The sequence below is a fragment of the Sparus aurata genome, chromosome 9, assembly GCF_900880675.1.
Source record: "Sparus aurata chromosome 9, fSpaAur1.1, whole genome shotgun sequence".
NCBI lineage: Eukaryota > Metazoa > Chordata > Actinopteri > Spariformes > Sparidae > Sparus > Sparus aurata.
Window position 1 is genome coordinate 11,654,454 of NC_044195.1, and position 22,580 is coordinate 11,677,033.

General features: G+C 40.9%; 3 protein-coding genes across 9 annotated transcripts in view; 1 reads left to right on the top strand and 2 right to left on the bottom strand.

The window, feature by feature from the left end:
* Nucleotides 1-684: 684 nt before the first annotated feature.
* Nucleotides 685-8,145, bottom strand: LOC115587628 (homeodomain-interacting protein kinase 1-like). Of its 3 annotated transcripts, none has more exons than XM_030427553.1 (16): nt 7,757-8,145; nt 5,569-5,779; nt 5,177-5,368; nt 4,899-5,080; nt 4,658-4,781; nt 4,074-4,184; nt 3,859-3,936; nt 3,629-3,777; nt 3,298-3,501; nt 3,003-3,167; nt 2,692-2,786; nt 2,439-2,603; nt 2,168-2,305; nt 1,822-1,929; nt 1,158-1,338; nt 685-1,065 (listed from the first exon to the last, which is right to left on the bottom strand). In XM_030427553.1, exons 2-12 carry the CDS (start codon nt 5,761-5,763, stop codon nt 2,479-2,481), a joined length of 1,620 nt encoding a protein of 539 aa, XP_030283413.1. In that variant the 5' UTR covers nt 5,764-5,779; nt 7,757-8,145; the 3' UTR covers nt 685-1,065; nt 1,158-1,338; nt 1,822-1,929; nt 2,168-2,305; nt 2,439-2,478. The 3 variants fall into 3 exon arrangements, with proteins under 3 accessions (XP_030283413.1, XP_030283412.1, XP_030283411.1); XM_030427552.1 differs by having other exon boundaries at nt 1,140-1,338; XM_030427551.1 differs by having other exon boundaries at nt 685-1,338.
* A 6,187-nt stretch (nt 8,146-14,332) lies between these two features.
* On the top strand, nt 14,333-17,400 carry rpl8 (ribosomal protein L8). The gene is made up of 5 exons (XM_030429314.1): nt 14,333-14,620; nt 14,729-14,870; nt 15,830-16,048; nt 16,226-16,341; nt 17,204-17,400. Exons 1-5 carry the CDS (start codon nt 14,483-14,485, stop codon nt 17,360-17,362), a joined length of 774 nt encoding a protein of 257 aa, XP_030285174.1. The 5' UTR covers nt 14,333-14,482; the 3' UTR covers nt 17,363-17,400.
* Nucleotides 17,401-19,063: 1,663 nt separating this feature from the next.
* usp9 (ubiquitin specific peptidase 9) overlaps nt 19,064-22,580 on the bottom strand; it is a 41,810-nt gene continuing 38,293 nt past the window's right edge. For 3 of the 5 annotated variants that reach the window (XM_030427573.1, XM_030427575.1, XM_030427572.1), the window contains 2 exons: nt 21,786-21,884; nt 19,064-21,138 (listed from right to left, as the gene is read on the bottom strand). In XM_030427573.1, coding sequence (XP_030283433.1) covers nt 20,908-21,138; nt 21,786-21,884 — 330 coding nt within the window. In that variant the 3' untranslated portion in view covers nt 19,064-20,907. The remainder of the gene's footprint in view (nt 21,139-21,785; nt 21,885-22,580) is intronic. The other 2 variants (XM_030427574.1, XM_030427571.1) reach the window with 1 other exon arrangement.

Sequence of the window (22,580 nt, forward strand, 5' to 3'; positions counted from 1 at the left end):
TGGAAACGTTGTTCACTCCTCCAGTAGATAGGACAGACCATAGATACGACTTGGCAACAGGAAATATTCTAGAGATATTCTGCCCGGAAATAGAAATGAGTGTAGACGAAGCACTAACACCTCAAAAACAGCTTTTTGTGGAGTTGTGGCTACCACACCCTATTCATATATGCAACAAGTAGCACCCTGATGTATTGTTTTCTTGTGTTGTTGCTTTGTTTGTTTACCTTGTATAAGGAACATTTCCCACTGATGAACCACGGCAGTTACTGGCTTAAAAGCCTGCTGTCGTTTCTGACACTTAATGTGTCTTGAGCTTTGGCTCTTGTGTCTGTCTTGTGTATCAAGTTATTAATTACAGCAATTATGTTAAACACAGCTTTATGTATCTTGTAGTTACCATTGAACTCCACTGTGAAAAAATAAGAATTTTGAAAAAAACTATAAAATAAGTCAGTGTGATGCTCAAAGGTTTAGGTGTATTTATCATGTAATTGCACAAATTGAATCATATTGAGCTGGATCATATACTTTAAAAAGTTTTACTGTAAAAAAAATCTTATCTATACATATATATCTCTACATCTATCTCTAGATATATCTAAACATCAATTCATACATATATCTATACATCAATACATACAAATATCCATACATCAATCTATACATATGTGTATACACATATCTGAACATGCATTTATACATCAATCTATACATATATCTATACATCAATATGTACATATATCTCTACATCGCTCTATACATCAATCTAGACATATTTCTTAACATCTATTTAAAAATCAATCTAAACAAATCTCTAAATCTATCTATTCATATATCTTAAAATCTATCTATACATCTATCTGTACAACAATCTATATATTTATCTAAACATTTATCTGTACATCTATTTACACATCCATTGATCCATCTGCATGACATCACAGAAGTCCACCGTGAGGAGAGGAGGGCAGCTGATGCTCTGCACTGGGTGGACTTCGTGGAGGATCAAGCTGCTCCGTCACCAGGTGATGCTCCACATCCTCTGGCTGGACTCTGTGAGTCCTGCAGAGGAGGACAGAGATGTGACTGCTGTTTCAAGAACATGCAGCCACGAGGCGGCGTGGCTTAGAACATACTCCTGGGGCAGGTGATACATGTCACTCGCGTGCACGGTCACTGGAGTTCGTGTGTGCGGCAGCTGCACCACGGCTGTCCGCTGATGTGTGCTGTGACAGGACCGGGACTGTCTGCGGGGGCGCGGTTCCTCTACAGCTCTCTGTGAGGTCGAGGCCTCCATCACAGCTGCCCGTGAGGCGGAAGCCACCACTGACGCTGCTACACCAACAAACAAAAACACAGATCAATCTTCCAAAACTTTGTTTGTTTATTTAGTTTGTAAGCATAAAAAAAATCAGTCAGTGAAGATCTTTCTCTTCTGATTAAAAACAGTGTTCTTTTAAAGATCTTGTATCAGGAACCATTGTACCTCAGTGTTATTGCCCACAGTGGGGAAGTTGTTCTGCACCATTAAAGTCAAATCTAATAAAATTTACCATTGGTCATCTGTAATGGTCCTGAACGTTGTGTTCATGTAAATGTTACTACTTGAACTAAATACCTTGAACTACATTTCCTTGTTTGAAAAATGTATGTTATTCATCAATCAAACGTCTTGCAGTTTTCATCACATTTCACATGACAGTCCTGACCTTTAGGAGCTTTTGCCCTACACAAAAACAAACATGTCTCTACTCTTCTCCAGTGATGTATGCGGTGACGTAAACATGTACGAGTTGTGTGTGAGCAGTGTGTACTTACATAGTTTTGGCTGACAGAGCAGTCGGGGTGACTCTGGCCGTGGAGCTCTCTCTCTCTGTCGGCCAATTGGTAATATATGGCCTGCTCCTCTGCTGACACTGACTTCCACTGTGGACAGATGGACAACACACTGTTTGTTAGCACACGCACGCACGCACGCACGCACGCACGCACGCACGCACGCACGCACGCACGCACGCACGCACGCACGCAGGCACGCAGGCACACAGACACTCTGACTACAGACACAGAAATGCACACAGGTTCTCATTAATGGTATCAATCACTGTAAACATTTTTTTTTTCAAGCACTGATCAAGTTGGCAACACTGACTGTCACACTTACTCTCTGTCCCAGGACCTTCCAGCAGTGGCATGCTCTCAGCTGCCGCAGGCCGACCCAGGATCAGGCTCACAGTCACAGTCCTTATTCGATGAAGTGAAGCCTGAACTTCCTGAGGTCTTGTAAATGTAAGTCCTGCCCCTGAGCATGAAAAAACACACACACAAGTGTCCTGTTATTGTCATGAATCATGTATCTGTTATTAGTTTTGGTGAGTTGAACTATTTTTTTATCATCACGAAATAGATGTTGTGACCAGAGGAAGACATCTCACCTGACTTTGCCCCCTCCCACCTTCCAGCGGCAGCATGTTCTCAGCTGTCGCAGGCCAGACCATCAACAGAGGGAACACATGGCCTGAACATCTTTCTCATCCAGGAGAAGACACGTCGGAGGAAATTCTTCTTCTTCCCTGGCTCGTCCTTTGCCCCCGTGTTTTCTGAAAAAAAAAAAAGGACATTAAAGTCCTCAGCCGTACTCCAAAAAGCACAACAGTTCAGACACAAGTAGAGGGGACTGTTACTTACCACATGAGCCCGAGTCCTCACATATTGATGACTCCATGCCACTTTCAACGTCGGTCACTAAGGAAACTGACGTCTCGTACCGGCCAGACTGAAAGCTGAAAACACAACAAAAAAAGTTAGACTGTCATTCCTGTTATTGTCATCACATCGTAATGCCGCAACGAGGAACTTTTCATTTTTGTTGTTTCTGAGGCTCCTGCGGACCAAACCTCCTGAAGTAAAGATCTTGATCTAGCTTTCGTGTGGATTTGATGTGGAAGTGAGTGAAAAACAAAGGCAAAACGTTCTGATACTATTTTTCATCATCTCACCTGTCTGCACTCTCTTGATCTTCCAGCACCGTGCGCTGGGCTGTCGCAGGCCGAACCAGAATCACACCTGATGGTAGATATGTGGGAGATGGAGTGCAGTCCTCACTCGAGAACAGGGAAGTGAAGGCTGAACATCCTGAGGTCTTGTCAATGTAAGACCTGCCACTGAACATGCACGATTATCCTGTTATTGTCACGACATCTTCAAGAATCATGTCTCTGTTATTATTCCTGGCGATCTGAACCATTTTCTCATCTGAGAAATGGGTGTCGTGCCTAGAGGAAGACATCTCACCTGACTTCGCTCCCCTGACCTTCCAGCAGCAGTGTGTTCTCAGCCGTCGCAGGCCGAACCAGGATCACACCTGCTGGTGGAATGTGAGAAGTAAGACTGGAAGGTGGCGATGTCGCAGGAAAAGCGGGGCGTCTTTTACTCATGACTGCCGCCTTTGGTCTCATCATCTTACGACTGCTCGTCTCAGACTTCTCTGCCCCATTGCTACAAAAAGACATACTCGCTGTTACACTGATGTCCCAGAAACACGACAGGACACTGATCAAATGACAAATCATCACTAACTAACAAAGCACCACCTACAGGACTCACACCACGCACGAACACTTACTTTGGGTAGTCTTTGGTGCTAAATGGATGAGTGAGGACTTCACGGGGAGTGATCCTCTCATCCTCGCCCGGCTTCAGCATGGCCTTCAGGAGCTCGATGCACTGCTCTCGCTCTGCGGCCTCAGCTTCATTATTTTCCTCAAGACACATCTAGTTGGGGAAACAACGGTCATTTCCACAATCATGAAAGACAATCGATCATAGTGACAAAGAAAGTTACTTCACACTTACTTTTTTGAGATCGTCCAGAGACTGGAGCTTGTGGTCCTTGACACTGTTGAGGTGACATCTGAAATACTCAAAAGATGTCTGAAAGAAGGTTCAAAGGGTTTGTATCAATGATCCTCAGAATCATTTTGAATGATCGACCGTTAAATGTTGGGAAATGTTAACAAGAAATAAAAGATGATAAAAGATTAAAGGTCAAAGAAGGTTCACTGTGGTACCTTGAGCTCCCAGCTGTTGGACTCAGTCCAGTTAAAGTACTTCTTTGTCTCTAGACCAGTACTGAGAACAAGGTCTTCTGGCTGACCCAAGAGATCAATGATGCTCCGCAGCTGGAGATTAAACACAGCATTACATCAAGACATGTAAGAGCAAGTACTGTTCTTAGGAGGGCAAAGTAATAAATCGCCATATCTGAATGGCCAGTTCTCATCTGTGAGTTAGATTCCAGCACGAGGAGTGAGATTGGCCAATCAGAGGCAAAGTAGGGCAGGTCATCCTTTCACAACATGCTAATGCTAACACCTCCCATCGTAGCTAAGGTACAAAGTTCTTTGAACCACTAAACATCAGATTACTTCCTTCTGTCACACTCAAAGTAAATTAAGAGCATTTTTTCATCTGTTTGAACAAAACACTAAGATGGTTTCTCATTCCCTATGTTATCTAAATTTCCATTTGATTTCCAGCTTTAGACAACTTATTATTGTACATGTAGCCCTAATTAGTGCAAAATCGTAAGCACGAGTGAAGACACACAAGTATGAGCGACTGACAAACTGTCTGAATAAATTAAGTGACTTACAATTTCATACTCGGAGCGTCCACTGAACGGTAGTTTGCCACAGATCATTACGAACATCAGACAGCCCAGGGACCACATGTCAATGGCCTCAGAAAATGGACAGCCCAACAGGATTTCTGGAGACCTGAATGTGGAGGAGAAACATTACACAGGATGTTTACACCGTCAGACTTGGGAAGGGAGCAATAAATGGTAAACTTCCAACTCACTCCAGTGTAATCATTAAAACAATGGAGCCTACCTGAGTGCCATCGGTTGCAGGCGCTTGCCCTGGCTGGCTTCTGATCTGGACATGGCAACACCGAAGTCAATGAGCTTGACTCTGAGGGGTCGTGTTTGGTGATTCTCTATCATGATGTTATGGAGGTGCAGGTCAGCATGGATCACCCCGATCCCCTTCAGCGCCTCCAATGCTGTCCCCATCTGAAAGTACAAGGTCAGTAAGAATGTACCAAAGCCTAAAAGTGACAGAGTGCTCAGTGCTTTGCTTTCCATCTGTGGTGCTGATGGAAGTCATACCTGCTGGATGATGCTTCTGATGTCACTCAGAAGCATAGGCGCAAAACTTGTCAAACCAAGGTAGTCGCCTAGGGTGATATCCAACACCTCCAACACGATTGCCTTTCCATGTTTGGTTTGAAAGCAATCGATGAACTCAACGATGTTGTGTCGGTGGAGTTTCAGGCGCTTGAACCGTCTCAGCATGGAAACCTGGAGACACACGGCAGGTTTGACATGATTAGTTTTTCACAGTCAGTTAATGTGTTAACGTGTGAAGTCTTTATAATGTGGCGCCTAAAACTTAGTGTGCAGATAATCAATATATCTTCATAAAGGGACGTTTGTAGATATCTTAAAGTAGCTATACAATATCTTTTACAACCGTGAACATCAAAATCAACACCTCCTACCTCATTGACGGTGTCATTCTCGAAGCATTTAGGTATCTTCACAGCCACCGTCTGCTTGATGTCCTTTTTCCAACATTTCAACACCTTTCCGAAGTAGCCCTCTCCCAGAACCTTCAGGACCTCATATCCTCTGGGGAGCTGGACGGGGTCAGTCTCGGAAGATGAGGTGGATGCCTTGGATACACTGGATCCCATGTTGTCTCTCAAAATACTGAAACAAAACAGGTGAAAACAAGAAAAATAAGATGTTACTCTCATTCCCTTTGAAGGACCATAACAATGTTTCAGATATTGAGTACATATAATCTTGCTACCATCCTACGGTTTCTACCCCGTCAATGATTAGATGACACAAAACTTGTTAAACTGCCGCTTCAGGTCTTTACAAAGACAATCATGTATATATTTCATATTCCACATTTCAGTGATCATCCGATGGTCTGAGGTCTGAGCAAAATCAGGGGAATTTCCACTAAATGTTAATGATTTCTACAGGTATCTCTACAAATAAGAGATTTAAATGAAGAACAGATAAACCCTGAATTCTCAAAGGAGGGTAATGCAGTGATAAATGTCCTAATTCAAGCTTATCAACTCAAAAAACAATGTCTAAACTAAAACGAAATGGCAAAATCAACTACACAGAAATATTACAGGAGGCTTCAACAATAACATTAAAACTATTAGAGAGACAGAGATTAGGTTGATTAGGGTATTCATTGATGCATTTAAAGGTCAAAATAACAGAAAACTTATCTCCAGGATTTATTCATCTTTACAAGTGGAAAGGGGCTTTTCCACAGTGTATATTAAATCAAGATGGGAGACAGAAGCTAAGATACTAATGACTGAAAATGAATAAATATCTGTAAGACACAGTCAAACACCTCAAGTTCAGGTATCTGGAGGGAATTCACCTTGGAAAACAACTTGAGGTTTTTTATTACTACCAGAATAAAACAATCCAGCTGTAATTAATCCAAATATGGCCATTGCTGGAGAATGTGTGCAAACATGTCTGCAGGTCACTATCACAGTTTTTGGGAGTGTCCTAATATCTCTGCTTACTGGAGAGTGTAGTAATAATACTACAAGCAGCTAGTAAAAACGCAATAACCAGGAAATGGCAAAGTAAAGAGTCTCCAACAATCCTTGAATGGACAGAAATAGTTAATTCAGATACTTCTTCCAAGTTACATTACAGATGAGGATTTTACATCTAAAACCTGTCATTAGCTCATAAAATTCGATGCAGTGTTATAGTTATGAATACCAGTTGATTCGTTTATTATAGCAATCTATCAAGTCTATCAAGTCTAAAGTAAGTTGGCTTATCCTCCAAGAGCACAACCATTTACCCACTGTCCTATTTATTTACTGTCTATCATACCAAATATATATTGCTGTGCACAGAACAGCTTGCGCCATTACGCACCTAACCTGTCTTACCTTCATTAAAAAGCACGCAGTCAACAAGAGGACACACAATAAGCACACACAATAATCTGTTCTTCACGGCAGGGAAAACTGATAAAGCCAATATGTTGTGGCCCAACATTTTCAATACCAACACCTCAAGTACAAGCTCTGAGCGCTGACTGAACGCAACAGTGAGAAGGCCTTCAAATATATAAAACTGTGAACTTAAACTCTCTCCTACAACATATCCGGTTACACTTTAAATTCAGTTTCCACAATTCTATCAGCTGTCTCAGCTGTACACAGACAGACGGCCCTGGTGTGTCTACACCTGCACGTTCTCATCTCCTAACATTCCATCGTCTCCATGGTGCACAAGACAAACATGTTTTTTTTTTCAAAATCTTTCAAAAAAAGGCCTAGCCGCCATCTTTTCCCCCTAAATGTTCGACCTTAAATATCTAAACATGTAATGCCTCAAACAAAAATAACAGTCTTTAAAAACCATTACACAATCGTGAAAACATTCCTCAACTTTCGCGGGACTTTCAGCGCATTCTTAACCTCTAAAAAACATTTTACACCGAGAAAACGTCGAGTATGAGCCAAAAGTGACTTTCCGTGAAAGGCTAGCTAAAATGCTATCAGTAATCTATCTGTAAATTAAATAATTTTCCAAGAGTATACGCACATTGCCAACCGAAACAAACTTCTAAACGTTTAAGAAGATGAATAAATACATTTGGTGTGATAATAAAAGATGTCCTACCTGCAGAGACTCAGGACAGCAGGTGTCCCCACAGGGGGTCAACCAGAGGCCACTTCTCCAGCAGCTAGAGATGGTATTCTTCTGGCAGTAGTTGGTTGTTTGATCAGGTGATCAGGTTAAATCCAAAAGAGGTTTGTCAGAGATAGATAGATAGATAGATAGATAGATAGATAGATAGATAGATAGATAGAAGTCTTCAAGTGATCAGATTGAATCCAAAAAAGGATTGTCTGAGATGAAGTCTTCCAGGTGAACAGGTATAATCCAAAATGTTTGGTAGAGTAGAAGTTTTCCAGTCGATCGGGTTTCCCAGATTGAACTTTCCAACAACAAATCCGCAGTAGGTCAACTTGTCAAAGTTTAATGTGCGAATGAGAAATAAATGAGGTCCGCAGCTTTTATAGCTTTGGTGAACGTTCTGTTTCCATGGCCTTCGGTGACGCGCGTGCGTGTGCGTGATCATGCAGGTTCTGTGCAGCAAATTAATATATTTAGTTTTCTTGTGTAAAATGTCGTCATTCAATAATATGTCATTTAGATAGATAGAATTACTTTAGATAGATAGAATTACTTTAATGATCCCAGACTGGGAAATTATTTAAATAGTGTCAATAGTGTCACTTAATTCATGCCAATAAAGTTTATTTGTATTGATAGATGTAAACTGTGGGACTGTTGTGTGAGCAGCAGGTGTTTCTACAACAGCTCCAGTTCTAATCTTCAGTTTGTGGGGGTCTAAAATAACGAACGTTAGGGGCAGAGATCAATAAATGAATTATAAACGAGAGAGAAAGAGGGAGAGAGGCTTTTCCGTTTCCACCAGTTAAAGAAAACAAAGATGAAAACCAGAAAATTATGGAAAAAACATTTGAGAGATTAAAACATGTAAATTATGAGATTAAAAATCACATGTCATAGACATGTCAAATTAAATACCTATCCACCACCTGAAGAACAGAGCGCCTAAACATTGTACCATTTGTCTCGTATTAAAATTAATCATTATTATGGTTTACAAGTTTGCATCAAAAAGTGGAGCCCAACACAGCTAACTAGCCACTTGTTCACTTGCCAAAGGGCCCTTTAGAGAAACAGCATGAAGGCTAGTTTTCAGTTTTGTGCCTTTAATCAGTATAACAAAAGCGTCTAATATGCACTGAAGTGGTTTTCCTTGCTATTTCTGTTCATTTCCTATTATATTTTTTTCTGTTGTTAACAGACCAGTTGATCCTGTTAATATGTGACACATGGTGATATAGTCTTTCCTGATATTTGATGTGACTGTCACATATCCATAAAATCTGACTTAAAATATTTTGAAATATCCAGACAGCAGAAATCACTTGTGCTCTGTTACTGGCAGTGTTGGAGAAGCTACTTTGCAAGCGTAGCTTGTAAAACTACATGTAGTTCAGCCTGGCAGTAGTTTGAACAGATTACATTTCTACCCGTGGAGAAATGTAGATTGTAAAACTACTGCTAAAAAAAAGTAGCAATAGCAACTACTTATACTCATCATACTCAATTAACTCAGCGTTAAATAAATCAACATATGGTTTATATGAAACAAAATATAATAGCCTACAAAAAAATTCACATGCCGGCAGATATATGCCTCTCAACTCAATTTATATTTTTTAAAGAACAAAAGCTGACATTTTTGAACATCACAGGAGCTTCAGAGGCACTAACACTGTAGGTCGTGTCTGTAGATGCATCTATATCCAACATGTACATGCTCAAATATGGCCATGGTTGGGCTGGTGCATTCAGGGGTGCATCAGTGGTAACAGGAAGGTTGTCCATGACGTACTTGTGCCGTATGAGCACCTTGGCACAAAGACCCGCCCACTCTGTGAAGCATTTGAGTGCTGCCAGGGCAAACCAATCAGAGGCAGCGTTGGCTTAGCATGTCATGACATGTTTCACGCCTTTTTGCAAAGACAAATAAAATAAAATGAATATTATGTAGCTCTTTTTTTTTTTTTATATAAAAAAAAATATATTTCATCTCACTGGCCAAAATTGTAGTTTGTAAATTGAGTAGTTAAACTACAAAAAATGACCCAAAAAGTAGTTGAAATACTTGACGCAGTACAAAATATGAATGTAGTTGAACTACCAGCAAATTACAGCAAATTGTAGTTAAGCTATGTAGTTCAACTACATGTAGTTTAAGTCTCCCCCAACACTGGTGTCTGCTGCCTATAAACTGGATAAGAAGCTGCATGTCTGATTCTGGTGCAGGTGGGTCACTGATTCATCAAAAAACAAAATTCAAAAGGGGTCAAGTCAACCATGAAACCAGCACTGTTTTGTTTCCTGTCCGTTAGCAAGAAGGATACAACCTGCCTGTATTTGGAGTCTCGCCATGATCAACAGCCCCATCTAGAGAACCTTGCTGTACGTAACAAGCATCAGCAGCAGCAGAGTCTCCACAGAAACATCAGGAATCCCGCCATGATCGACAGCACCATTGGGAGTCCTGCTTTAATCGACGACAGCGCAATCTGGAGCTCTGCTGTGCTCGAAAACACTGCTATCGAGAAAATTTGTGTTGTTTCGACATAATGACAAAGGAAGCTGATGGATCAACGAAACTGTGACAAAAATAGACACCATTCTCTCTAATTGTTCTCTTTTCTGACCAGATCATGTAAGAAAGTTGAGCATTTCATGAGATCAAAAAAAGAAGCCATCATCTGCTGCTCTCCCTTCATTTTCAAAAACAAAATACTTGAGGAGGACTACAAATGGCCTTACACTCTTGTTTGGTAGATGTCAAGCAGTGAAATCACTGAATAATGTTTGTTTATTGATGCACATAATTTTTTTCATCACTGATTATAAAGAACTAAACATTAAGCTGACCAAACAACTAAACTGAACAGAAGCAGTATTGAATTACTGTGCAGCACGGTGTTGGAACCAGCCTCACCTTTGACCACCTTCAACCTTAAATCCTCATCATGAGCCATAGAACACTTCTACTCTATAATGCTTCTTACGCTAAAACATTTTGCTTTCTTTTCAATGCTTTTAAGGGGCTATGAAAATAACTTTTAAGAGACTTTGTGTATGAAATACAAAAAGCCCCTAAACATCTTTGATCAGCACTTTTTTAGTGTTTTGTGGGAAGGAAAGTGAGCTCTAAAGAATACGATTAATAACATTTATTAAACAAACATATGGTCGACTTTTAAAGGCTTTAAGAAGTCAGGTGGAGTCATTAAACAAATGTCTGCTGACCCCAGCCCACAGGAATACAAACCTGCAGAGGTGTGTTTTTGAAAGAAAAGAATAAGGAACAGAACAAAAACAGTGTGTGTGTGTGTGTGTGTGTGTGTGTGTGTGTGTGTGTGTGTGTGTGTGTGTGTGAATGCAATATTTATGCATGATATACCAGTGGGACTGTATAAAACAATGAAGCATCATTGTAACTGAACCACATATTTATCACCTGCCGTGTCAGCCCCATGCCTACGTGTATGTTGAGAGTGCTTTTGTGTGTGTGCGTGTGTGTGTGTGTGTGTGTGTGTGTGTGTGTGTGTGTGCGTGCGTGCGCGCGCCCTCATTAATCACAGCAGTGTTGTTCCTCCAGCGGGACGCTCCTGTCTCAGGGGGGGAACCATCTGTTGCTCAACACTTTCTCTTCTTCTGTGGTGAGATGAAACACACAGAACTCAGTACCAAACCCTTTAAACATCAGAGATGATGAGACACTGAACATCATCTCAAACCGTCCTTAACAAATTTGTTGTCACACTGACTGCTGGAGGAAAAAAATATGATGTTAAAGTGAGAGGTGCAGATTTAATGTGTAACTGAGACTGACACCTTCAGCTTTATGGCAATGAGAAGAATGAGAAACTAAAAAACATGTCTGTGCGTGTGCCGGCTGCAGACGAGGCCTGCACTGTGTTATGTAGGAACAGACCAAGACACACAGTCTCCCGCTTGGTAGCATTGTCTCATCTTCAGTGCTTACATTCTGATGTGTAGCAGGTATAACGCTGAACATGTTCCACAGTCAAGGCCACTGCCAATTCCAACCACAAGAACATGTGTTCAAAGATAACAACTGCAGTGACATCAGGAGAGTCAGAGAAGAGAGCTGCAGCTTGAACTTAAACTTTATATGCTTTGTATGCTTTGTGAAATCTAAAGCAAGGCCTCCCTCTAGAGGGAGCACCTCCTGGAGACATGGTTCACACGAGAACCAGGGCAATGAGACAGAAAGTAGGAAACACACACACACACACACACACAGAAGTGATGTGACCATTCTAGAGAAACAAAATGATGCTCAAATCAGTTTTGTGTTGATGTAAGAATGGACACAGTGCATGTGTGTGTGTATGTGTGTGTGGGGTAAGTAATGGATTCATTTTCATCCGTCAATGTTTAAATGTTAGCTCATATATAATAGATCTGGCTAGTCTGCCGTTAAGCTACAAGTACGTTAAGCAATTTTGAAAGGTAACTTAAATAAGCCTTATTAGCTTATTTACTGTCTTTCAGATGTAAATTGGTACAATATCAAAACATAACGAAGGTCATCAGTGCCAAGCGTACCTGGTATTTCCATCTGTTGCATTAAATGGTCAGACCTATGGCCTTTACAGTAGTCAGGCACATTTCCATGCAAAACTGAAACAATGACTCAAACAGGTGGATTAATTTTGAATGGCAGAAGGATTCAATATGCATGGATTAAATAAAATAACATCAGACTCTAACACTTATTATTTATATCATGAGGATCAGGTAGAGATTGAAAATAGATATACTGGCTCTGAGGATGATATGAAGCACAGTCCCCTGGCATGACTGTTTACAAGAAACCATTATCCACAGGTGAGAGGTATGTTACAGTCATTTCACATAACTTTTTAAAAGCTACAATTGTCATTAAGCTGTGGGACCTTACAGACATATTGTTAGGGTGTGCTTCAGTGTAAAAGACATGTGAAAAATCTTACAGACCAAAATGCACTTATAGCCTACATAAGTGTTCAGAAGTCCTCAGTATTACTGTCTTCCTGTTTTTTAGCTTGTTCTTGTCATCTAACTTTCAGGACGAACAGGAAACTCAGGATTTTGTCTCTTAATTCGCCTCATTGTAGGATGTCCGGCCAACATGGTGCTCTCCCTACTGCTTTGAGACAAACCTGTTGAACTGACTGCATGCACCAGGGACAAAGTTTAACAGCACTAAATCCTGCAGAAGACTTGACCCCAAAAATACCGGCAGTAGCGTCTCACTACCACTAGATGTCAGTGAAGGACCATATTCGCGTCTGGATCAAAGTCAACGTACTTGGGCCATTTGACTTCATACAGACAGATTCACTCAGTGCTCAGACTGTCCAGTAACCAGTGCAGACTAAAGGCTGTAATGATGACATTTTGAATTCACACTGCAAAAACTCACTCTTGTCACTTTTATATTTTCTCTAGTAATGACATTCAGTTACTACCAGACCCTTCAGTGAGATTAATAGGACTTATTTTGGACATTTTTCACTAGTTCCACTGGTAGATTTTTTTTTTTCACTCATTACAAGCAACACCTTTTATTCATTACCTATTATTACTTCTTTTTTTTTTCTTATTTTGAAGACGCATTTTTATCCCAGTGCATATAATTTAAAAAGGATTTAATAACTTAACTCTAATTTTTGTAATAAAAAATTTCCACAACCCATCCGACACTAAAACCTCCTTCTTCAGCAGGATGTAGGGCTTGTAAAGGTGTGGGGATGAGGAGAGACACGGTTGAAGCTTTATTATTATATGTGTTGAGCTTGGTGTTTGAGTATGAGCGGCTTGATAACGGTCAACATGTATTCGTTAAATGTCGGCAAAGACAGGAGCGAAATGTGGACATAAGTGATTTTCTGTGAAAATGTCAAAAAAAATCAATGTTATGAGAGCAAAATTAGCCTGTTTACATAAGGGTAAAGCAAAGAGGTTGAACCGTCGCCCACACCACTGTTTCTGCCTACACTTCCCATCATGCCCCTCGGTGATTTCTCCGGAAGAAAACCTCCGCTTTTTCCTTCCACTTCCTCTTTCCGTCAACGGAGTTTAGGTAGGACAGCTACTGATCTGATCCCCGTCCTTAAATCTGCTTTAAATCATGATTTTGTGTGTTCATCCGCGTTAAACCAACATTTGTAAATGTGCAGCAGATGTCTAAGATTAAGAACTACTGAGTATTGTCACGACAGACCTCTGTTTTGAAGCATTTTATTAGTTCTGTTTGGCTCATTGATGACATGGCGCTGTAACAGCGGTGTGTAGCGGCTAAAGGCCGGCAGCCGCGACACACGGAGCAGAAGTGACTTGTATACGAGCCGGTTATAGAAGCTAGAGATTGTTGAGTTTGAGCTCAGCTGTCAACGTTGACAAAACATGTCGGTGTGACTAAAACAACTGAACTTCTGCCCTCAATGTGAAGATATAGCACGTTACGGTGGCTAGCTTGCTAGGCTAACAGCAGCTAAGTTAACAACTTCTAAGATTTTGCGAGTGTGTGTCCTCGCTCTAGACTGTGAAGTAGCTCATTTACAACGTGGTTGGTTAAGTTGCCCACCCGAGACGGGGAATCTGTTAGAACAAGTGCACTGACTTGGTGAATGAAGCATCAGTCAGAGGCCTGTAAAGTTTGCCTTCACATGTCAGACCGGTAAATAACGCTCACTGTCTGTGTTTCAGGACACGATGGGACGTGTGATCAGGGGACAGAGAAAAGGTGCGGGCTCCGTGTTCAAAGCCCACGTCAAGCACAGAAAAGGTGCTGCTAAACTCCGTCACATTGACTTCGCCGAACGTCATGGCTACATCAAGGGGATTGTAAAGGTAAGTGAGGTGCTCTGTCAGCGTCCTGTGGGAGCAGACCAAAGCCCGTGTGTTGGTTGATGAGCGCCCAGTGTGACATCTTTCTCCTCTGGTGGTCTGCACTCTCAGGATATCATCCACGACCCTGGCCGTGGTGCTCCCTTAGCCAAAGTGGCCTTCCGTGACCCATACCGCTTCAAGAAGAGGACCGAACTCTTCATCGCTGCTGAGGGTATCCACACAGGACAGTTCATCTACTGTGGCAAGAAGGGTAAGAGGCTGGAAGTGGACCTTCTAGGGTTGTTGCAGCTTAAAGTACATTAACAACTTTTGTGTCCTTTTCAAACACAATCTGACATTTCAGTCGTCACATGTTCAAAACACTGGTTTGGTCTTTGCTCAGACTGATTTGAGATGGTTTAAATGTGACAGGATTATCACCGACAATATCATTAAGTGAATTATATGAATTTACCTTACAGTAACATTTAACTCGTAAATTAAGGATCTTGGTGTGTTTGATGTAGAAATGTTACAAAAGATTATGTCTGAACTTGTGAGATTGCATTCATGATGTTTGGGTTAAGATCTGAGGATTTATCCAAACATGAGACAGATGTGTAAAATGACCCGTTTAAAAGTTGAGTAATTAAGTGCGTGGGGAAGATTGAATTATGTCGAGTTGGATTGGTTGAATCTTTGTCTCATTTAACTGCATTTGTGGAATGTTTGGCATCTTTCTGGTGTCTTTGTATTAAGGATGTCATACTTGAACTCAAGTTTAAAACTTTTTGAGATGCTAGAAAGTAAAACAGCTCTCAATACCTCTTGATGCAATGAGAAAAGGGATCAATGAGTCAATGGGATATTTTTAAATCTAAATCTGCACACAGATCTGGTACAAAATCACTGAACATACAAACATTTTTAATATTGCTGCAGCCTTTGGTAAAATACTGGTTGAAGATTTATAGCTTTCAGTAGTTCTGTTATTGCCATATACAGATGTTGTTTGAAACTTATCAAACACGTACAGATGCTTTTTGACATCCTTTTGTATGCATTTATTCTGCCTCCAAATCTTGTAATGTCAGAATAATATCATAGTAGGTTGTTTAATTACATTCATGTTTAATGTGCTTGGAATTTAATGATTTGGGTTATCAGTGTTGATGGGTGTATATGATATTCTGGTATGAAGCCCATGGCTCACTATGTTTTAACCCACAGCTCAGCTGAACATTGGCAATGTCCTGCCTGTCGGCACAATGCCTGAGGGAACCATCATCTGCTGCGTGGAGGAAAAGCCCGGCGACAGAGGCAAACTGGCCCGCGCTTCAGGAAACTATGCCACAGTCATCTCCCACAACCCTGAGACCAAGAAGTCCAGAGTCAAGCTGCCCTCAGGCTCCAAGAAAGTCATCGCTTCTGCCAACAGAGCTGTTGTTGGTAAGGACCCTTGATGTCTGCTAGAGCTCACATTTCCTTACTGCCACTGTGACATACTTGGGGAACTGATGTGATCATGTGAGGAGCTGTGTAGTAATACACTTGAACTGACATTTGTGAGCTTAAGAGTGTGATTGCATCCGTACACTGTTTGACGGGCTCTGCCCTGTGTTACAGGTGTGGTTGCTGGAGGTGGACGTATTGACAAGCCCATCCTGAAGGCTGGTCGTGCCTACCACAAGTACAAGGCCAAGAGGAACTGCTGGCCACGTGTCCGTGGTGTGGCTATGAACGTAAGTCGACATTCTGCAACTGTGTTTTGTATAATGCAAACCAGGTACGGCTGATTAGATGCAGTCAGTGTGTGCAGAGAATTTAACTGTCAAAGCAGACTGTAGCGAGAGATGAGACTTGGACAAGTAGATTCTGTTAAATTGTCGCTGGAATACAAGTCTGTATTATCTGTGCTTGTATGTCATGATTCCAAGTGTCTTCAGCATCTTGAGAGGTTTTATGAGCACCTTAATTCAGCGTTTAATAAATTGTAAGAATAATGTTAAATGTGCTGAAAAGGGCTCCATACTTTTAACCTGGAGGAGAGAGTTGCACACAGCATGGTTTTTGTTCTACAATGAGGTGGAGGCGACGATAAAGCTTTAACAACTTGTCACTTCTTGCCTGGTTGCCCAAAAAGTTGTCATTAGTTATAGTAACTGTTTACACTTGCACAACTTAGTTTTTCCAGACATTGCACATTTTAAAGCGGAGCATTTCTGTGCATGTAAGGTGGTTCATTGGGAGGTCTTCTATCTCACAGCATTTTTGAGTGACGGGCATTGAACATTGTCCTAATTGAAGTTTTATTTGAACCCTACCGAGTGTCTATTTTGTTTTTTGTTTTTTTTTTTTGAAAAAAAAAGTTAATATTGTCATGCTTTCACTGTGAAAGGCACTGATGTACTGAAGACAATTTCTGTATAGCTTGTGTTTGACAGTCTCTGCACTTTCAGAATAAGGCAGAATGTAGCTGGTTAGACATGGTCTTGTCACAACACTAGCAGCTTATGAGGAAAAGGCACAGCAGGAAGTTGTAGGCTGAGAATAAAACAAATTCAAGGCTCCTCAGACTGATTTTCCTCTCTTCTCTCCACACAGCCCGTTGAGCATCCCTTCGGTGGTGGTAACCATCAGCATATTGGCAAACCCTCAACAATCAGGAGGGACGCACCTGCTGGTCGCAAGGTCGGTCTTATTGCTGCCCGTCGTACAGGCAGACTGCGCGGAACAAAGACCGTACAGGAGAAGGAAAACTAAATCTGACTGTCTTCATAATAAAACCTGTTCCAAAAGAATTCTGTTCTGTTTTTATTTCTTGGTCCACTCACACAAAAGGTAAAATATGGGACAGGTGTAGTGTGTGGCTACAATAATCACACAGAAACATGCATGATTAGACCTTTTCGTAGGAACAACACTGGTGTAAATGTAAGAACTCAATTTAGCTGGTTCATTTTTATGGTCTGGATATTGCTATAAAAATTTCAGTGTATTTAAAAATAAAGACCATGCCTGTTGGCCACTAATGACATAAGCGATAACTGTAAAACCAAACCATTGGATTACTTATACCCAGATGTTGAATCCTGACACTGTAAACTTGATGTGTGGTTTAAAGTAGTTTTAATTTGACTAATTTTAGCCAGTAAATGGAATCTAACAGTTTGTACACCAGGGGGAGCTTGTGTAGCAGGAAAATTGGAAAAAAGCTTCAATTGTTAAAGTCCTCAAATGCAATCCTGGATCTATTCATAGACGGGATGATTCAATAGTGCAGATGTTCCTGAGTTTATTTGGTCTGTGAACAAAATATTTTTGTTAGCCTGTCGGATTATGATGTTTGTGTGGTTGTGACCTGTGAGCAGTTAAAAACATCCATCATTTTCCTCTTGGACTGTATCTATGTGGAAGAGTTTTTATGTGAAAGAGGCATTAAGTATTCAGTAAAAATGATTGTTTAACAGTAATATATAAAACATTTTCTTGAGGGCCCCACTTAGAGAGATGATGGAATGTATTAGTTGTCAAGATATCTTGATATGAAGAAGTAGCAATGTGTCAAGCTTAAGAGAACATGCAACTCTGTAGCATCTTTCTTAAATTCTCCGTCTGGTGAACAGGTACATCTTCTATGATGTGTCTTGCAAGGTTGCTCCCCAGGTACAAGACATTATACATTCACTTGCCAGTTTATTGGGTATACCTAGTTGAAGCTATTGCAGTGTAGTACATCAGTCCTGCAATACATGCTCCCTCCATAGTTGTAATACAAAAAAGGTGTATTCATTAATATTTAAATGTTTGGGTTTGTTGACGTGTATTGCAACGTACTTGCAGGTATTTCTATTATTTTTTTTACCTCATTTCTATCAATTGGGTTAGATAAAAGTTAAACAGCAGCACAAACTTTATCTTATTTGGCCATATAGTTGAATCAGTTTGTAAAACAACATTATAACCTTCAGATTTATTGTACAATTGTATTATTATTGTTCAGAGCTGCTACTATTGCAGCTGTCATCATTGTTGTCACTGTGACTATGTCTCTCTCCCTCCGACTCTCTCACCCCCTCAACCCGGTCGGTCAAGCCAGGGTTCCACCTTCAGTGTGGGTCTGCTCCGAAGTTTCTACCTGTGAAAGGCAGTGTGTAAAATGTGTGCGGTGCCCCTTTAAGAGGGCTCTCAAATGTGTCGCATGACCTTCTCTCATAGCTGACAAAGTATCTCCAGGAGTCTGCTCACTGTCATAACTGCAGAATCAAACAATACCAGTCAGGACCTCACACCTCGGCACAAAACAATGCAGCACAACTCAGAGTCAACTGTGAGCTGTTGCAATAACCCAGCAGATATGACGACACTTTGTAAGAATACTGTTGTGCTCATATAATATGATCCTGTCAGTGACGCTCAGCAGATGTTTATTGGTTATGTCCACCAGTAAAAATGAGACACAGGCAAGATTCCATGTTCTTTATTTGCTAAGGGCGCAATGCTTTTTTTTGTTATATTTCTGTGCACAAAAAAACCTCACAAAGTGAAAGTCCACATCGCGACTGTAGCTCCAGAATTCAACGTCACACCATGGCCAAAACAAAAGTCGGCAAAAAACAGGGCGCAGAACTCTGTACAGTCAATATCTTCTTTAAAAATAACACAAGGACAAAAATGTTCCTCTTAAATCAAATTCTATTTTTAGTGAAATACAACAAAATAAATTCTATAAAATAAGAGCAAAATATTTAAATATAATACGATGGGCAGAATATTTTCATTTGCAGGAGTATTTGGTATGTTTTAGACAAAAGAAAAAAAAAAAATTCAAAAAATACATGCATTCAAGTTACCAATTAAATACAGTATTTACTGATGTTTACCTTTTACTCCTACAGAATTACAAGTTAGCTCAAGTTGCAACATGACTAACCAGCCGCTATTCTTACGGTACAACCCTGCTGTGGAACCCGTTCTCCATGGAGCGAGAGGGCAAGGGTCTCACTGCCGGCTCGGGATGCCGAACCACAGCCAGAAGCCAAACCTGACCAGCTCCATGGCAGAAAGGAAGCCCATGGGCAACAAGTCTGTCTACAACTAGGCTGTATTGAAGAGACAGAAGCAAACCACACAGTCTATTATACACCAGATATCCCAGTGCAGCAATTCTGTTGCATATGTGTTTCATTTTTCAGAATTTCTAAAGATGAAAGCTAAGCTGTCTATCCCACCAAAACGGACTGCCAAATGTGAAGTTGGAGGATTATAATGTGCAATTGAAAAGCCACTTATTCATACATTGGTTCAAAATATCGCCCTCATTGTAGATAGGGTAGATGAGTAGAAAAATAAACAAAAACAAATAAACCTAAAGGGTAACAACACCCCTCTGGAGATGTGGATTAAGAACAGCTTTAGGTTGTTATGATCACAAGTCTTCCCTTGGGCTACACTATTCTGGTGAGAAGCCATGCTAAATGTTACAGCATATTAACTAGAGCTTCAAAAAGGATTGAATTAATTACCAGAACAAACAAAAAAAAAAAAAAAAAAGAAAAGAAAAAAAAAAGAAGAAAGGCAATGAGTTTCAGAACAATGTTGCATCACTGCTTTTTCACATCAACCAAACATCAAGTCCACCCAACCATTCCATATCTCACACTAAAACCAACCACAGCTCGTGCGTTGATTTGGCATCGGTCATAAGGTTGCCAAGGAGCTTAAGAATAATAATATAATTATGATAATAACAATGCGTCCTTCTACAGTTGAATGACCAGTAACTGTCCGATGGTAGAACAAACTTTACTGCTGAGCATGGGTGATAAAACAAAGAGGAGTTGTTGTCTTCTTACAGTTTTTTTTGGGAATTTTTCTTATTTATAATATCCATTTTTGTTTTTCATAATATCTGCAACATCTCCCAACAGCAAACCACACAGAGTTATGCTACTGGGGGATCTGAACAGTCAAAAACATTAACATACTATGTACACCTTTTTCGTCATGTAGACAAGCGCATCAGCATCGTCGGCTCTGGGTAAATTTGTTTTTCTTTCTTAGAACTCTTGTCCACTCCCACGCCTCTGCAGCCGCCAGCAGACCCCTGTCACATGGTCAGGCAGCCCCAGGCCAGGGAAGAGCACCTACCACAGGCTGACGGGAGGGGGAGGCCTGGCTCTGCCCTGCCCTGGGGCCAGAGATAGAGAGAGAGAGAGCGCCCGACGAGGAGCTCTGTTGACCAAAGGATGAGAGGAAGGAGAGCGGGACGATGGAGGCTCGAGGCACAGCAGAGGGGGGAGGGGATGTTACTCCTTAGGCGGGGCAGGCGCCGGGGTAGAGGTGGGGGCAGGGGTGACCTCCTCGGTGCTCTCCCAGTTCTCTTGTGCTCGCGGGCCTGGACCAGGAGTGGGACCAGGGGCCGGGGTGGGGGTCTGGGTAGGGCCTGGAGTCGGGGCAGAGGCAGGACCAGGGCGCTGGGGGTTGTTCATGTGCTGAGCAGCAGGTCCGGTGTACGGCTGCCCATGGGGGTGGTTGTTCTGTTCAGGATGAGAAAGTGGACAGAAATCAGTGCACTGGAACCACATCATTGCAGTGGGCTACATGTGGCAATGTTTAGTTAATCCTAGTAGAAATGTCCTGAGACACAGACTGATGTATTGTCTGCTTTAATCTTCTAACAGGGTAACAACAATTTAATTTTGTTGAATGTAGCATGGCTGTACCCAGGTCCAGTAGTTTGTTGTTGTTGTTCTTCTCCATTTATTGACAGATGGCAAACTTTTAAACGGTGCATACTGCAATCTACTGTGTTGAACAGTATGTAATTTGGCATTGTATAATTGGCTCAAATCTAATATCGGCCATAGCTGAAAATATCAATTTCCAATGATCAGGTCCATAAATTATTGGCCTGATATATATTCTGCATCCCAAGGTAGATAAGGTCATGGCAAATCTCAAACAACAGCAGCACACCACCCAAGATGAAAAGTGTTATGAGATCTGATGTTGTGTAATAGTTACATTGATTTATATTTAAAAAGAAAAGCAGTTACAAAAAACACAAATTAGCTTGTTACTCTGCTCTGCTACAGCAGGCTAGACACAAACAGTAAATACGACAATCAGGGGAAAATCAGTCATTTATACTTCCCAGACTGTCACGAGGACCCTGAGACAGTACCTGCTGAAACTGAGTTGTTCCAGGAGAATGTGGGTACAGAGAGGTGTCCTCAGGTGGGGAGGAGTCTTGATCATCAGGTGCTTCCTGTTCATCTGGCTCCTAGGAGACGAGATGAAATGAACATCATCACAAATTCATTTAACCCGTCAAAGTATGTTACAGTAAATATATATATACACACAGCAGGACTTTCTAGTATTTTTTTTAACAATATAGTGAGTGTAATGTTAAGTTCCTGCCTTTCACTGCGAAATAGTGAGTAGGTTGTGTGGGGAAGTTACATTTTCATCAGTGTTAGGTTATCAAGTAGAATGAGGTTTAAATGAGATGTGATTATGTGTGTGGGTGGATTCTACACCTGAGAGCTTCCTCTCAGCACCAGAGCTGCTGGTAATCCTGAGCTAACAGAAGCTGCTAGTGAACTCCCACTCTACTGTGGAGGTAATTTTAGTGCAACAAAGCACAAGACTAGTGATCATTGTCTTTTTTTAACAGTAGGAAAAATATCAAATATATTCAGCCCTATCATTAAATAACCTAATTATTTATCTATGTGACAAGGGAAATAACATTTCTGTTGAACAAGTGCAAATAAAAATATGACAACATGAAGTCGTAAGGGAAAAACAACAAAACCTGTCAAGCTGTTAACATATACTTCTAGTTAATTTGTTAATAAATGCTATAATAACAAACCATCCTTGTGTTGTTTTAACCCACTCAATATAGCTATTATCTAGCTACAGGTGACATATCAAACTGTGTGATTTTAAACTATATCTGATTTTATGCCAG

Coding starts and splice junctions, on each gene's coding strand:
- rpl8 (XM_030429314.1), top strand. CDS start 14,483: ATGGGACGTGTGATCAGGGGACAGAGAAAAGGTGCGGGCTCCGTGTTC. Junction 14,621..14,728: donor ACATCAAGGGGATTGTAAAG/GTAAGTGAGGTG, acceptor CTGCACTCTCAG/GATATCATCCACGACCCTGG. Junction 16,049..16,225: donor TGCCAACAGAGCTGTTGTTG/GTAAGGACCCTT, acceptor CCTGTGTTACAG/GTGTGGTTGCTGGAGGTGGA.
- LOC115587628 (XM_030427553.1), bottom strand. CDS start 5,763: ATGGGATCCAGTGTATCCAAGGCATCCACCTCATCTTCCGAGACTGAC. Junction 5,081..5,176: donor TCAGAAGCATCATCCAGCAG/GTATGACTTCCA, acceptor TTGTACTTTCAG/ATGGGGACAGCATTGGAGGC. Junction 3,937..4,073: donor CCAACAGCTGGGAGCTCAAG/GTACCACAGTGA, acceptor ACCTTCTTTCAG/ACATCTTTTGAGTATTTCAG.